A 15825-nucleotide genomic window follows, 5' to 3' on the forward strand; every position below is an offset into this window, starting at 1 on the left:
GGGCAGCCCCATGTAGAGGGCATTACAGTAGTCCAGCCTCGAGGTGACCGTTGCATGGATCACAGTTGCCAGGTCGCCATGTTCCAGGAAGGGCCAACTGCCTCGCCCTCCTAAGGTGGAAGAAGGCGGATTTGGCAGTGGCAGCTATCTGGGCCTCGAAGGCTCCAGTAGCACGCCCCAAGCTCTTGACCCTGCGCACTGGTATCAGTGACGCACCGTCAAAAGTTGGTAGGGAGATCCCTCCTGGCCTGCCGCGACCCACGCAGAGGACCTCTGTCTTCGCTGGATTCCGCTTTAGCCCACTCAGCCTGAGCCAACCCGCCATGGCTTGCAACGCCCGGTCCAGGTTTATAGGGACATCGTCAGTTCGACCGTCCATCAATAGAGAGATTGGATTATAGAGGTAGAAGACTGTACAGTAAAAAGAAAATTTCTTTTAGGGCCTGGGTCATTCAAATTGGCTGTATGTTGCAAGCCACCTTTCAAACTGAACAGTTGAGCCACTACTGGTGGCCAAAGCAGCCTAAATGTATGAGTTGTACTTTAGAAAAGTAGCACATTAGAGAGTTGGCTTAGCTACAACCTTTTCCTTCTCATATTATTAGACTTGTATTTTTGTTTGGATACAGTATATATAGGCAGCAGCACTAAAACAGCACCCTTTTAAGCTGTCTTAAGTGGTACAATCAACTTTACCACCTCATGATTTGACCAAGATGGTTAGCCATGTTAGCAGAAGAAGAGAGCAAAAGTCCAGTAGCACCTTAAAAGACTTAACTACATTTGTGACAGGGTATGAGCTTTCACGAGTCACTGCACACTTCCTCAGATACAGCAGCTGTATCTGAAGAAGCAAGCAATGATTTTACCAGTTCATTCTACTGCAAGTGAAGGCCCTTTTGTGGAAAGGGTACAGCTCAGTAGAAAAGCACATGCTTTGCATGCAGAAGACTCCAGCATCGATGCTTGGTATCTCAAGCCTGGAACTGCTGCTCTCTGCACCAAGATCTTGAAGAGTCACTGCTGATTGGATCAACTTATGCTGGGTTAGACTGACCAATGGTCTGACTAGGCAGAAGGTAATTTTATATGTGGTGGGGTGGGGGGGAGCAACAAAATTTTATTTACAGTTACACCCCTTGCACAGGGGTGGCCAAATTTGTTTAAGGTAAGGGCCACGTAGAATAAACATGTTTGAGAGCCACAAGACATGAATGTCAGATGTTTGAGAGAAGGAAGGCAGGCAGGCAAATGGAAGTGGAAAGAAAGCAACTTTAATTGCATTCTCCAAGCCCCTGGTTGGCTTGGACAAGTGATTTAAAAAGAGAAATGCTTTCTCCAAGCTGGTTGATGAGGTGGTGGAGACTTCAAGAGCCACACAATGCATGTGAAAGAGCCACATGTGCCTCTCGAGCTGCATTTTGGCCATCTCTGCTCTAGCACTTCCCCTCACTAATACTTCCACAGACACACTCAGAAAAAGACCAGAAACCATGACTGAAAATGCACACCAACCAGTTCCTCCAGTCAGCACAGTCAGTTTCTTGTAGCTTGTTTTTCTGTTTTGAAGAATTCAACTGGTTTGTGGCTTTAAGTTCAGGGCAATCAGTCAACACTAGCTCTGCTCGCTTCCACCAACCTCAGAAGAAGCAGGAAGACACAATCGCGGATGTGGTTTAGGCCTGGTTGCGCATAAGTTCTGCTGCCAGAAACGAAAGATCTTCAACCATGAATCCAGAAGAGCAAATAGTGACTTGGCTGATTTCATCGGGGGCCCTAAATTCCCCCAAAATGCGGATTGGTGACCCTGAGCAGTTCCTCAAAATGTCCTTGAAGGACGGAGTAGTGTTGTGCAAGCTTGCTCTACGGCTTTTTCCAGGGTTTCTAGACAAGGTAAGTGTTACAAGCCGAAATGTTTGTTGCTCAAAGCCTCTGTGTTGCAAGATCTGTGAAAATGGTACCTGTACGGGGTTGGGTGATCCGTATCCTGCAACCATAAGCTTCAATATTGGTAAGAAACTGAGTCCCACTAATAATACTCTTAACTCTCCAAGAGACTTGAGTTAATTTAAGCAAGCACATGCACCTATTGCAGGAGTGACTAAAGTTAATTGACACGGTGCAAGTCCCATGTGTAAGTGTCTTTGCTTTCCCAGCATCATGTTTAAATCACACCTATCATCTAAGGAAAGAGATTCTAGATTCCAAGGCATTAAATATCTAAAAGGAAGGAGGTAGCTACATGCATGTCCAAGGGTGCAGTGTCATAGGCGCAAGAGCACACTCTCCTTTCTACACACACCCCTTAATTGCTCATCCAGACAGTGAATGCTGCTGAATGCATTTGAGTTGCAGCTGTTTGGTGAATACAATTAGATCCATTGTGAAATTAAATGCTGTCAAGTTTTTTTTAAATGATACCGTTTATTCACATATCTTGCTGCAGAAGCCAGTGTAGGACAGGATATTGCAGAGAAATGAACGCAATGCACAGTAGGCAGAGAAGAAGGGGGCAGGACTGGGTAATGATCTTCAATGTGTGGTGCAGTAGTTAGGGTGAAGCTAGGCCCTGGGAGGCGTGGATTCAAATCCCTGTTCTCTTATTAAGAGAAACTCACAGGTGCATTTGGGCCACTATCAACCTAGCCTACCATACAGGATTGTTGTGAGGGTAAAATGGAGGAGGGAAGGCCAATGTATGCGCCTCCTGAGCTTGAAGAAAAGGTTGGATAAAAATGCACTAAATAAGATATACGTGGCTATTTTCAGCTGTGACAAAGGAATATATGGAGGGCAAATTAAAACCAACCTAGTCCTTCTGGATTCTGATGAAGGCCATTCTGCCTGTCTGGACAGAGTGGAAAAATAAAGCTTTCCCTGTTCGTGGGTACAAAATGGTACACTTACATGTGCTTATTAGGGTTGCCAGCCTCCAGGCGGGGCTTGAGATCTCTCACTTTTACATCTCCAGATGGCAGACAGCAGTTCCCCTGGAGAAGCTGGCTGCTTTGAAGGGTGGACTCTATGGCGTTGCACCACACTGAGGCCCCTCTCCTCCCCAAACCCCACCCTTTTCCAGATCCACCTGGCAACCCTATTCATAGTTGTTTGTTGACGGCCCTGATTCTTACATTATAGCCAACACATGGAAGGTGAATTGGAAGTCCACTTTCTGTGTAATGTGGTTCTATATGGTGGAGCCTTTCAGCAACCATAAGTAAATGTGGTGTCCTGTGCCAAAGAAACAATAGAACAGTGTCCGTTGGGCATTCAGATCTGAGAACTATCACATGCTAGAATGGAAGAAGGTGCATGATAAAGTCCCATTGCTGAAGCCAAGCAGATTTCAATAAATTCAGTGCCTGGGTGGAAGATAAGGCACTATTACATTACTATTTGCTCCAGATTGCATCTTTTAAAAAAAAATTGACCAGAAGAGACAGGTACAAAATTAAACCATTATTCAAAATAAATGTACCTGATGAAAGCAGCAAGTTATCTAAAAGGAGGCCTATGGTTTATATCTCTACCTTAGGTCACAGATACTGACTATTAAACAATTTTACCTTGGTCTAAGTTCAAGAAATGACTATTATTGTAATTTCTTGAGCCATTCTGTTACAACATTGTTTGACCACTGAGGAAGACCAATTGGCTGAAACATGCTTGTTCAGGGTAATAATAATGGTCTATCTTTGGAATTAATGTATGATTTATTCTGAACTGAGGCTATTATTCGGGTCTATTTGTTTTTGTTGAATTTATAATAAATCCATGTATTTTTCATACATTTGATAATATTTATGCTTCAATTTTAGATACAGAACTATTGGGCCCTTATATTGTGAGTGCCTTAACCTTCTGGTTCTTAATTCAATCCATTTTAGGTTAAGTCCCCCTACCCCTTTCTTTTAACCCTTCCATGTATGCCAGCTTGAATCCCATGATAGAAGAAGAGCAGTTCAGGGCTCATGGTTAAGATGGCAGAGTAAGCCCTCAGAGACCCGTGTTTGCATCCCCACTTGCCCATGAAGCTCACTGGGTTGTCTAGGGTCATTCACTCTTATCTCAGCCAAGCCTACCTCCAGAATGGTTGTTACGAGGATAACTGTGAGGTAGATCAGGCTGAGAGTGTGTGACTGGCCCAAGGTCATATAGCAAGTTTCCATGGCAGAGTGAAGATTCAGACCTGACTCACCCAGACCCTAGTCTGATGCTTTAGTCCAGGCATGTCAAACTCATTTGTTATGAGGGATGGATCTGACATAAACGAGACCTTGTTGGCCTGAGCCATGCATGTCATGAAATATAATGCCAGGTAGCAGACACAGACAGACACAATGAAAGATTTTTTTAAAAAACTTAAACCTGCTTAAAAGATGAGCACTCTTGCAATATTTTGTTTATATTGCATCAAACTGATAACTGACACCTTGTTCTGAATTATTGCATAAAAAACTGGAGACCATGTCTGTGCTATAGCAATCTTGAGGATGTTGTTCAGGTGTGTATCTGTAAATTGCAAACCTACTTTTGATTTGCTCACGGGTCTGATAGGACCCCTCTGGGGGCCTGATGTGGCCCCCGGGCCGCATGTTTGACACCCCTACTCTAGTCTAACCACTACACTATACCATCAACTTGCTGGATCAAACCAACTATCCTATCTTGTCCCATCCTGTTTGTCCATAGTGGCTACAGAGGAAACATGCAACAAAGCAATATTTTAACTCCTGCTGCTCCCACCAGCAGCTGGTATTTATTTCAGTGGCTGCCCCTGAATACAGAGGTTCAATTGATCCATTGGGGCTGATTGCCCCCACTAGACCCATCTTCCATGAACATTTCACATCTCCTTCCCTTTAAAGGCTGTGTAGGACAAGGGCCAAAACTATCACTTCCTGTGGCAGCAAATCCCATAAATGATGCATTGTTTGTAGATGCATATTCTTTGGTCTGTCCTAAATCTATTGCTGATCAGCGTCATTTGGATAGTGCTGTAGATCACAGCCCTTGATTAGTAATATTTGAAAAGCATGACAGATGAAAGAAGAAAGAACTTGAGAAGAAAGAGGAAACAGCAGTGTGATAAAAAAGGCTGTTAGTGAAATACTTCCCCCACCCTCCAAAAAACAGGAACCTTTTAACTGCAAAATCACTCAGGCTGGCTAAGTGTACATCTCAAGGACTCCAAGCCACAACTCATATGCTTGAGAATCATTCTAAAAAATACATGAGGATTTGGGACAGAAGAGAAACACGGGGCGGGGGGGGGGGGGGTGCGGTGTTTGTTTTTGCCTCCATGGCAGATTAATGCCAAACCTACACCGAAGTACCCCAATTCTGGACCAAGGAGAGGTACTGCTTTATACATTTTCTACAATTATGCAAATACACATTTTGTTTGGAATAATTTGCTTGGCAGCCTTCAAGATTAATAAAATCATAGATTCAGATTTTGACCTGCAAATCGGAGCAAGAGCAAGGACAAGAGCAGAGTACAGCTCCATCCCTGCTCCCTAGCCACTGGGAAATCTGATGGAGGAACCCCTGTGTCACTTCACCCTGCATGGCCCTTCCTCAAGCATCCCTGCCCAACTGTAATGGTTTAGAAGCTGGCTGCCAATGGCACATTCCACACTGACATAGAAGCTAGCAGCATTAGATACAATTATTAGATGCTCAAATCCCTTCTTTCTCTGCATCTGTCACCCTAAACACAGCTAATAATATCTTCCCTCTCCCTTTTCCAAAATCACAGGAAGGCTTCATACCTATATAATTACATTGATGGCTCCCCCCCCCCCAAGAAAAAAGGCTAGCAATGGAATGTCTATACACACACCCCTGATACAAGCTGTGGTCTGCCTTGGGCAGGGTGATCTTCAAGGGCCGAGTCATCCTCTTGACATTCAAAACAAGAAGTGAGCCACATCGTTTTCTGGTTCAGTTGTTCCGTTGGCTCCGCTCATTCTTCCTGGCTTGACAGCTTGCCTCTACCCACCACACACCCACCACGGTCCACCCTCTTCTGAAAATCTCTCCAGCACCAAGCTGTCTCATTCAGTAGTACAAATACACAGTTTAATATCTACCCAGGCTTGCTGAGAACAGAACAGGCTATTCTGACGGGAGCTGTCAAGATGTTCATTGCTGGCTTTTGATTCTTACAGTATTGTTTAGAGCCCAAGACAGAAGCAGACTGCATTGGCAACATCAAGGAGTTCTTAAATGGGTGTGCAGCACTTAAAGTGGAGGTGAGTGTTAAGCATGTAGAACTGCCTTGTATCGTCTCTGATATTTTATTTAGCTCAGAAGCATCTACTTTGATAGGTGGAGACCCTCCAAGACTTCACTAAGGGTCCTTGTGAGTTCTAATCCTTTTACAGGTCATACCCAAGACTTAACAAGGGAACTCTGGCGTTTAAAAGCAAACCATTGTTATAAAATGTTAATAATATCAATAATACTTCTACAGTATCTGTAGTATTTTTACTGTATTGAAAGATTTTCATTGACACTGCACACAATTCGAAATGTTTTAATCCTAGTAAAACTTAGGATCAATTACCTGAAGGACTGACATCTCCCATAAGAACCTCTCCAGTCTGCACTGGAGATGCTGGTCTTGGTGCTCCCAGTTCAGAAACAGGCTGCTGAAGATATTACCTTTTCTATGAGGGGTGCCCCATTTTATGCAACACCCTCCCCAGATGGATTACTCCACTGCTATCTTTTGGTAAAAAGTGAAAAATGGTTTTATAGTGGTTAATTTGTTTGCGGACTCCAAACTACTCACTTTATTGCTGGTTCTTTGATTTTTTGTTGTAAAAAATTGTTGATGCATTTTACTTACTTTGTTTTTTGAGAGTCCATAGGTGGACTGGCCATTAGTGCCACTGGGAAAAGCCCTAGTGGGCTGCATGTGGGTGGGATAAGTCAATTGGAGTCAATGGGTTTAGAAAGATGCAACTCTATTTAGGATTTTACTGTAAACATTTATATCGATTATTGGATTTTATTGTTTGTATTGCAAGCCACATTGGAAATTAGAGAGGACAAAAGTGGGATGTAAATAAAATAAAATGCAAAGCATGTTTTCTACCTTTGAAATAAGGGGCTAGCCTGACTTTCCTTCAACCCAGTTTTTCAGCATCTCTCCATTTAGCAGACATTCTTTCATAATATTTAGAAATATTTCAAGATTTTCAAGCTACATAGAAGTCTATCTGAGGTTGGTGCCCCCCCAGGTGTCTTTCTGCTCATGGAGAAAGCATCTACTCACAGAAGGAGTGCAGTGAGCCAAAGTTTGTGCCAAAAACAGAAAGGCGTGTTTGGATCCAAGCCAATTCATTTAGTGCTGGTAACGTGAGCATGGTTAACAAAGTTACAGAAGCAGTTAAGGATGCGTTCCTGCCTGGAGTCCACAATCTATATTTTGACAGAGGAGAAGAAGGCAAAGAAGAAGGTAATGGCTTCAACTGCCTTTGGCTTTGTGTTAGCCAACACTAAGAAGTTGTGGTAAAGGCTTCTTTGAAGGTGGCACCAAGTTACAGGATAAAAAGGGAAGGTGTCATCTCTCATGGTGGCAGTAGTGAAACAGTCACTGCTAAGCAATTTTTTCCTATCCAAAAAATAAATCCTCCTTTTGCATGTTTACTATGGTTTTACAAGACATTGAAACCATGACAATCTTATAGTTATTTCTTACCATATGGTGAGGTTTCCCTATAGGCAACAAGAATACAAGCTAAATTTAAGAACTGGATCCTGTTTGGGAGATAGGGAAGAATTTTACCTTCCACATCAGTGGCAGCAAACCTTGAGACGGGACTTTGTTTCTATTGCTATTCCTCTCAAGAAATGAGTAGATTCATTGAATGTTATCCAATCTATCTATAATATAATAAAAGTCCTCTCAACTTGGCAAAACCAAGCAACCGGATTGGGTGGGACTGTGGTGCATCAACTTTGGCCCATCAAACTATCAGTCAAGAGTACTTGCATGGCACTGGTTGAGTCCTCTCCTCCCTGTGTGACTGTTGCTAGCCAGCCAAGCTGATTCTGTCAGTAAAAGGCAACCAACCAGATCTTCTTCGTGGTCTCTGTGCATCACACTGATGGGATATAGGCGCCGATCACGATCGGTATTCTTGAAAGCTGCGGATTTCCACACCCCAGGCCCAGTGCGCATGCGCAGAAGCCCCACCGCGCATGCCCACTGAGACTGGAGCGGACATCCCGCCAGTTCTCTTCTGACCGCCACTTGGATCAGTCGATCATTCGCTACAGTCGGTAGATATCTTTTCTTGTTAGTTGTGATTGAGACTTAGAGACTTTATACTATTTTTGTCTTGATTTTTGGGCGAGAGGGAAGGCGGAAAGGCTCGTCTAAAAATTTTTTCCTTGGTAGTTTTTTTCCCTTTCCCGCGTTTTCCCCCCCCCCCCCCCCTTTTTCTTCCCCTCGCATGGAAAGGCGTTGGGGATTCTTCAAGAGGTGTGCAAAGTGCGGGAGCAAAATCGCCCCTCCGGACAGACACGCTCTTTGCCTCCTCTGTTTGGGTGAGTCTCATAGACCAGACACATGCGCACACTGCGCAAAGTTTTTGCAGCAGACCAAAAAGAACTGGGTAGCCCGACTAGTAGCAGCACTAATGGAGCGCGCGTTGTCTCCCAAGAAAACGCTGACGGCAAGTCACAAGCTGTCGACATCGGAGTTGGTCGATACCGACAGAACTCCTACCGACGCCGATCGCCCCGCGAAACCGGGCTCGGCATCTAAGTCGGCCTCCTCCACGCCTGCAAAAAGCCAAGGGAGGAGAAGGGAGCGCAGCCGAAAGCGAAGAGGAAGAAGAAGGCGGACAAACTTAAACATCGGCCTGGCGCATCTTCCTCTCCCACCTCGCCATCGGAATCGCTTCGCCGCCAACTAAGCCCTCCGATGCTGGCTTCCATGTCAACCCAGATCGCCATATCGTCGGACTCCGATCGGGATCTGGAGCTAACACAATGCTCTGGAACGGAGGACAGTCCACCCGACATCCACACAGTTGAGGAAACCCTTCGATCCTGGGCCCCCGTTCGAGATCAATCGGTCACCCCTCGCCAAGACCGCTCCCTCAGCCCGCCTAGAGGACGCTCGTTCACGCCTCGGCACCGATCCAGGAGCCTCAGGCGCGATTGCTCCAGGAGTACGCAGAGAGATTGATCCAAGAGCCCTCGCCATCGGCGCCGATTTCGAGAATCGGAGGATGAGAGGTCCCCTCGCAAAGACCGCTCTCCTCTCCGAAAACAACCACCGCCACCGATACCCTGGGACCAGCATCAGTGGCAGTACCTGTACGGATCGTACCCAATGCCCTCCATGTTTCCCTGGTTTCCACCAAGACAGCCGGAGTGGGACCAGCATTCGGAAGCTTCATGCAGGTCGAGAACATCTTATCAGCCTCCGAAACGTAGCACATCAGCGTCAGCATCGAAGCCGTCAGATGCTAAGTCCCCGCGTAAGCAAAAGATCTCCCCACGCTCCCGGGACGCGGAACAGGCAACCCCAGAGTCCTTGAAGGCTCCAGAAACCCTGAGACTTACATCAGAGCACACCGAGTCGGTGGAAGGCTCTCCTAGATCGGAGGAAGGCTCGATCCAGGAAGAACCAGGGGATCGCCTCATCACCAGAGGATCCATCGCCCTCCCACAAAGTTGTCGAGGACCAACCCATTTCCCCATCCGAAGACCTTAAGTCTTATGGGGACCTTTTAAAATGGATGGCCCAGACCTTGTCGTTACCGACAGTACAACCCCAACCTGTGGTCACAGACAACGTCTTCGATATTGTCCAAATGGACACCTCTACTGCTATCGCCCTGCCATTAACAACAGTTATGCTGCACACAGCGAAATCATCTTGGGTCAAGCTGGCTTCGACCCCCATATCCTCACACAGGCTGGACCATATGTACCGCATCCAGGAGTCTACAGCTGAATTCTTGTTTAACCATCCCAAACCAAATTCAGTTGTAGTAGCCTCATCATCTAAAGCTCGGAAAACACATGCTTCTCCCCCGGACAAAGAGGGAAAGAAGCTAGACATTTTGGGCAGACGCTTCTATTCAGCGGGCTCACTCAGAGTCAAGGTCGCAAACTACGCAGCCTGTATGGGGAGATATCAATATTCCCTATGGGACCAACTGTCGAGTATCTTGCCGGGCCTTCCTGAACAGGCTAAGACCGCCATCAAAAAGATCCAGAAAGAGGGCATGACGCTGGCAAAACAGCAACTCAACTCTGCCAAGCACTCAGGCGATATTGGGGCCAAAACGATCACCTCTGCCATCACACTGAGACGCCACTCCTGGCTAAGGTCGACTGCTTTACAGCCAGATACGCAGTCATACATTGAAGACCTCCCCTTTGACGGTAATGGCTTGTTTAGTTCCAACACGGACTCTGTGTTACAAGAAATGGACAAGAGTATCCGAACATCTCGAAACGTAGGGGTACCTGTCTCCTCCAGGTCTCAGACCAGGTGACCCTGGAACAAACCTTGGAACAAGAAGCCGTTTGCCAAACAAACCACAGAACAACAGTGGAAGCCAAGGAGCACAACATCTTTCTCCAAGCCTCCATACAACTCTAAATCAAAATATTCTCCTGCCTCTTCCCAATCCTCCAGACAGAAGGGAAACAGGCAACCCAAGAAGGGACTTTGACTGCCTTTTCCCCTGCTCCTCTTCCCCCCCCCCCTCGGTTTCGGACCATACCAGGCTTTTCCATCATTTCCAGGCGTGGGCCAGAATCACCATGGACAAATGGGTTTCAAGAATACCGATCGTGATCGGCGCGGGCGCCTGTATCCCATCAGTGTGACTGCACAGATGACCACTCGAAGATCATCAGTTACAGGTAGGAAACCTATTTTTCTGGCAGTTACTGGCTCTCCCTATTCTCCCATTGGCTGAGCTGCCTGTCGCACTGATTCACAGAGGAGAGAAAGAAACCCTTCTCTCAATTGGCTGAGGAAGGAAGAGTGAGGGGGGGAGCCAGAGAAAGGCTTTTCTTGATTGGCTGAGGACTCCTCCCTAGCCTCCTCTGGAAAGGGGGAAAAATGGCATCCTGTGACAACAGACCAGATACAGAGAGAGATACAGAGGGAAAGCAAAACACAGATAGAGATTGAAGTCCTGTGCTTAAGACCAACAACATTATCAGAGACAGACTGTTTGTCTGAAAGGTATCACTAAAGGCCTCTAAGGCAGAACTCATTGGAGCCAGTCCATTGGCTGCCAGTTCCAGGTTGGTGGAAAATTCCTGGAGATTCTGTGGTGGAATTTGATGAGGGCATAGGAGTTAGGGCTTCAGAGCAGGGTCTGCCAGAAACAGGTTCTTGCTGTGTCTGTTGCTAGGCAACCAAGCTTGGTTCTGTCAATAAAAGGCAGGGGGAGGAGGCCCGTTCCAGGCCTATTTGGTCTTTGAAAGAGAACTCATTGGAGCCAGTCCTGACTAGGGTTGCCAGCTCCAGGTTGGTGGAAAATTCCTGGGGATTTTGTGTTAGAGTCCACAAAAGCCAGGGTTTGGAAATGGGAGAGGCCTCAGCTGAATATAATGCCATAGAGTCCACCTTCCAAAGCAGTTATTTTCTCCAGGGGGAAAGAGATATGTTGTCTGGAGTTCAGTTGTGATACCAGGAGATCATCAGGCTCCACCTGGAGGTTGGCTACCCTAGGCCTAACTGCTTGCTACTGTCTAGCAGCAAGCCCCCCCTATGACAGTCAATGTGACATAGGAGTTAGCGCTTCAGAGCAGGGACTGCCGGACCCAGGCTCTTGTTGTGAAAGCTGGCTGCATGATTTCAGGTCACAGACTTTCAGCCTAACCTACCTCACAGGGTTGTTGCGGAGACCAAAAAGGGGAGAAGAGAATGATGTAAGTTGCTTTGGTCCTCAGTGCAGAGAAAGACTGTACCTTTCCTAGGAAAAGGCTGCAGTGAGGGGGGAGGAGATAGAAAGCTGAAGTCAGAGGGGGAGATCAAGGTAGGTTGATGGTTGTCTGGGAAGGAGATAAGGTTGCCAACTCCATACTGGGAAATTCCTGGAGATCTGAGGGGTAGAACTGGAGAAGATGGGGTTTGAGGAATGGTAGGACCTCAGACAGATACAATGTCATAGACTCTGCCCTGCAAACCAGCCATCTCCTCCTGGAGAACCATAGTTGCCAATCTCCAGATGAGCGCTGGAGATCACTCAGAATTACAACTGCTCTCCAGATGGCAGAGATCACTCCCCTGGAGAAAATAGTAGATTCCATGTCATCATACCCTGCTTAGGCTGCTTCCCTCCTGCTTTGGTCTCCACTGTGGGGAAGGACTGTACTTTTCCTAGGTAGAGACTGCAGGGAGGGGAGATAGAAAGTGGAAGCCAGATCACTTCCCTGACAGAAAATGGCTGCCTTGAAGCTATACTGTATGGCTGGGATGTCGAACTCAAATGAGACCTTGTCAGGCTGGGCCATGTGTATAGCAGAGAGATAAACTTTATAAAGCACACAGGCAAACAAAGATTTTTAAAAAAAAAATCTTAAAACATTAGTACTCGTTGGTCTTAACGATGCTTTCTTTGTATTTCTCCCATGGGATCCAGGGAACTGGGCAAAGGAAGCTCTGCCTCTTTCCTTCCTTGTCCAGAGGACCAGGAGGGGGAGGAGGCTCAGCCAATAGAAGGAAGAGAGACTTGGCTCAGTAGCTCTGCTGTGTGATTGAGAGAGCCTGGCAAAGCAAGCTCTCCCTCCCCCCCTCCTCCCCAAGAGAGGAGCCTCAGCTAATGGAGAAAATAGATGCTTTGCTCTGTAACTCCTGTGCAATTGAGCAAGCCTGGCAAAGCAAGCTGTGATGCAAAAGGAAGCAAGAGAGAGGAAGAAAGAAGCAGATGACAGCCAGTTGCTTGGGGGCCTGATAGGAGACCTCTGGGGGCTGATTCAGCCCCTGGGCTGCATGTTTGACACCCCTGTTCTATGGTATTCCATATCACAACCATGCCAAGTCAAAAAAGACAGCTCATACCACAAGCATACACCAATATTAAAAGCTGCAAGACTGAATACAACAGGAAAAGGCAGCAACAATGCACTTCAGTGTCTGCATAATCGTCATCATGGTAGATTCCACAGCAAATTGATACTGAGTGCCCAAGGCTGGGGCACTTGCCCAAAGCCTCTTTCTAGAGCCCATTGTATTTATTTTCACAATGGGTCTTATTCCTAGAAAATTATAAGCAACTTTGAGCCATGGGGAAAAGCAGAACATAAATGTATGGAATATATGCATGATCAGGAACACCCTGCCGGGATGGAGAAGGAAGACTGGGTCAGACTTTGGCAGTATGGACTTGGCTGGAAAAGGCTGTGCAATCATATGCAGCATCCAGAAATGTCACAAACGAAGGGGCTAGACAGAATGAATAGTCCAGGTGTTTAAAACAGATTCTGGGACATAGATCTGGCACAGATTAAGTCCTGCTTCTGACCCAGTGAAACAGAGTCCAAAATTCAAATATTATCATTTTGTTCATAAACATGGTATACACTCCAGATTCCCTTGCTTAGGTCCAATAGATCTGTTCCAGTAATGGTTGTGCTTTCCCTCGGTGCAAAGAATCTTCTGTTGATGTGGAACTTGTAATAGCCTGCCCTGAGCAGAATGTTTCTTGTGCATGAAGAAAGCACCAACATTAGTATAACATTATACATACCCACTGGCTCAAACCACATGTATCTTTAGCAATGCTTGGTGGGGAGGGTGTTTCTGGCCTTCCAGCTGGGTTTGCAGGCATGATGGCAAGAAAGTTAAAAGAGGAAAGAAAGAAGAAGAAAATGACAGTTCTAACCGCATATGGCAACACCCACCCGGTGCCATATGTGGGAGGGGAGGAACAATTGATTCTTTTAACAAGGGGAGGAGGAGTGCAAACTTTATATAGTAACGTATTGTGACTGTTATTGAAACAGAAGCATTTCTGAGTAGGACAAGACAGGGCCTGGAGAAAAACAGAAATGGTGTCTGGATTATAGCCATCCCATAGAAGTGGATACCTCGTCAGCTTGTGGGAGAACAGGGCATTCTGAAGTGGCCATTCCAGCAACTGGCACCATTTGTGACCCACTGAGCAGAATGCAAGCCTTTGACCACATATAGCAGCCTAAGGGCTCAGTAAAAGCTTCAGAGTTTGTTGTTTGACTGCACCAGCAGCAATAGAGAGAAGTGCTTAGGCACATGGCCACTGGGTTGCATTCAAAAGATGTGCAAGCCTTTTAAAATTGGTGGGTTCATATGTGGGTTGTCCAGTAGGCTGCCGGCCTGACTTCATTCATGACTGTGATGGTTTGAGTGGCTGCATTAATTTTGTTGGTTTGGCCATGTTTATTTACTCAGCTGAGGCTTTTAAAAATGCTGTATTGATTATTGTGCTTTGCTGTTTTGGATTTATGATGCATTGTAATTGGTTTTATTGTTGCAAGCCACGTTGTGAGCTTGATGCCCAAAAAGCAGGAGGGAAATAGTTCCATAAATAAACCTATAGTGACAGTCCTCATGCTGGTACAATGTACAGATAACTTCGTTTTAGAAGTCTGAAAGCCAATAAGGTACATTTCACAGTCTCAGAGGCACTCTCTTCTATTGGCATTATTACTTTCCAAGATAAAAACAGGGTTTATAGGAGCCTTGCGGGACCCACCTGGGTGAAAAGGCAGCAAATAAAAACAGCCTGAATAAATAATGAAAATATTGTGTGTCCTCGGGAAAACAGGTACTTGTGAAAATCTCCAAGTCTGCCTTTTCGACAAGAAAGCCAAGAAGGACCTAATGCTGATCTTAAATACGCCTTCCAGGAGAGCCAGTACATATAGTAGGTGATGTGATGCTGGGCTTCCCTGGTGGGAATGTAGTCTGAATCCCTGTTCAGCCATGAAGTTCACTGGGTGGTCTTGGACTCTCTCTCCATGGGGAATAACATGGGGGCATGACTACTCCTACAGGCTATTGAAGCAAAGAAACTGTTGTATATGTGGCTGGAATTGTATCTATTATATGGAGTTCTTGCCTGGCTCGTTGGAGCCTGTAGGACAGAGCCTGGGGATTCAGGAACAATAGGCAGTACGATCCAAATTCCTGCTGCCCTGTTCCAGTCACCAGCTCCCTGCTGGTTTGAATGGTCCAATAGCATGCTAGCCCGGGGACTTTGTGTGTATATATAGTTGGCCCTGTTTGGCCCAGTCTTCAGTCTTTTGAGGCAGCACTATACTATGCTGTATTCAATAAAAGAGCTATGTTCATTACCACCTCGCCTCATCATTGGGTAGAACCCGCTATATTATAGAAACGTCAGTGAAACGACCAGCTTTTCACCAAAACTTCAGTGCCAGCTAGGGTTGCCAGCTTCCAGGTGGGGCCTGGTCTCCCACTTTTACAACTGATCTCCAGCTGGCAAAGATCAGCTCCCCTGGAGAAAACGGTTGCTATGGAGGGTGGACTCTATGGCAGTGTACCCTGCTGAGACTCCTCCTGTCCTGTCCCCCAAACCCCGTCCTCTCCCGGCTCCACCCCCAAAGTCTCCAGGTATTTCCAACACAGACCTGGCAACCTGTGCCGGTAATTAAGTTAGGGAGTTAGCTTGAAATAACAACTTGCGACACTTTGCCTGTCTCACAGTGTTCACCCCTGTCACCCTGTGGCCCCTCCCCCGCCTTTGAAACTTTAACAAGAAGTGCAGGGGCTCAAGCCAGACGGACCACTCAACTCCCCCCCCCCATCCTGATCGGAAAGGGTAAGCTGTC

General features: G+C 46.3%; 1 protein-coding gene across 1 annotated transcript in view; it reads left to right on the forward strand.

Annotated features, from left to right (window-relative positions):
* The first annotated feature begins 1682 nt into the window (after nt 1-1682).
* The window catches only part of ARHGEF6 (Rac/Cdc42 guanine nucleotide exchange factor 6), a 61663-nt gene continuing 47520 nt past the window's right edge, over nt 1683-15825 (forward strand). Inside the window, exons 1-2 of the mRNA XM_060249264.1 lie at nt 1683-1893; nt 6174-6257. Coding sequence (XP_060105247.1) covers nt 1729-1893; nt 6174-6257 — 249 coding nt within the window. The 5' untranslated portion in view covers nt 1683-1728. The remainder of the gene's footprint in view (nt 1894-6173; nt 6258-15825) is intronic.

This window comes from Heteronotia binoei, chromosome 11 (assembly GCF_032191835.1).
Source record: "Heteronotia binoei isolate CCM8104 ecotype False Entrance Well chromosome 11, APGP_CSIRO_Hbin_v1, whole genome shotgun sequence".
Taxonomy (NCBI): Eukaryota; Metazoa; Chordata; class Lepidosauria; order Squamata; family Gekkonidae; genus Heteronotia; species Heteronotia binoei.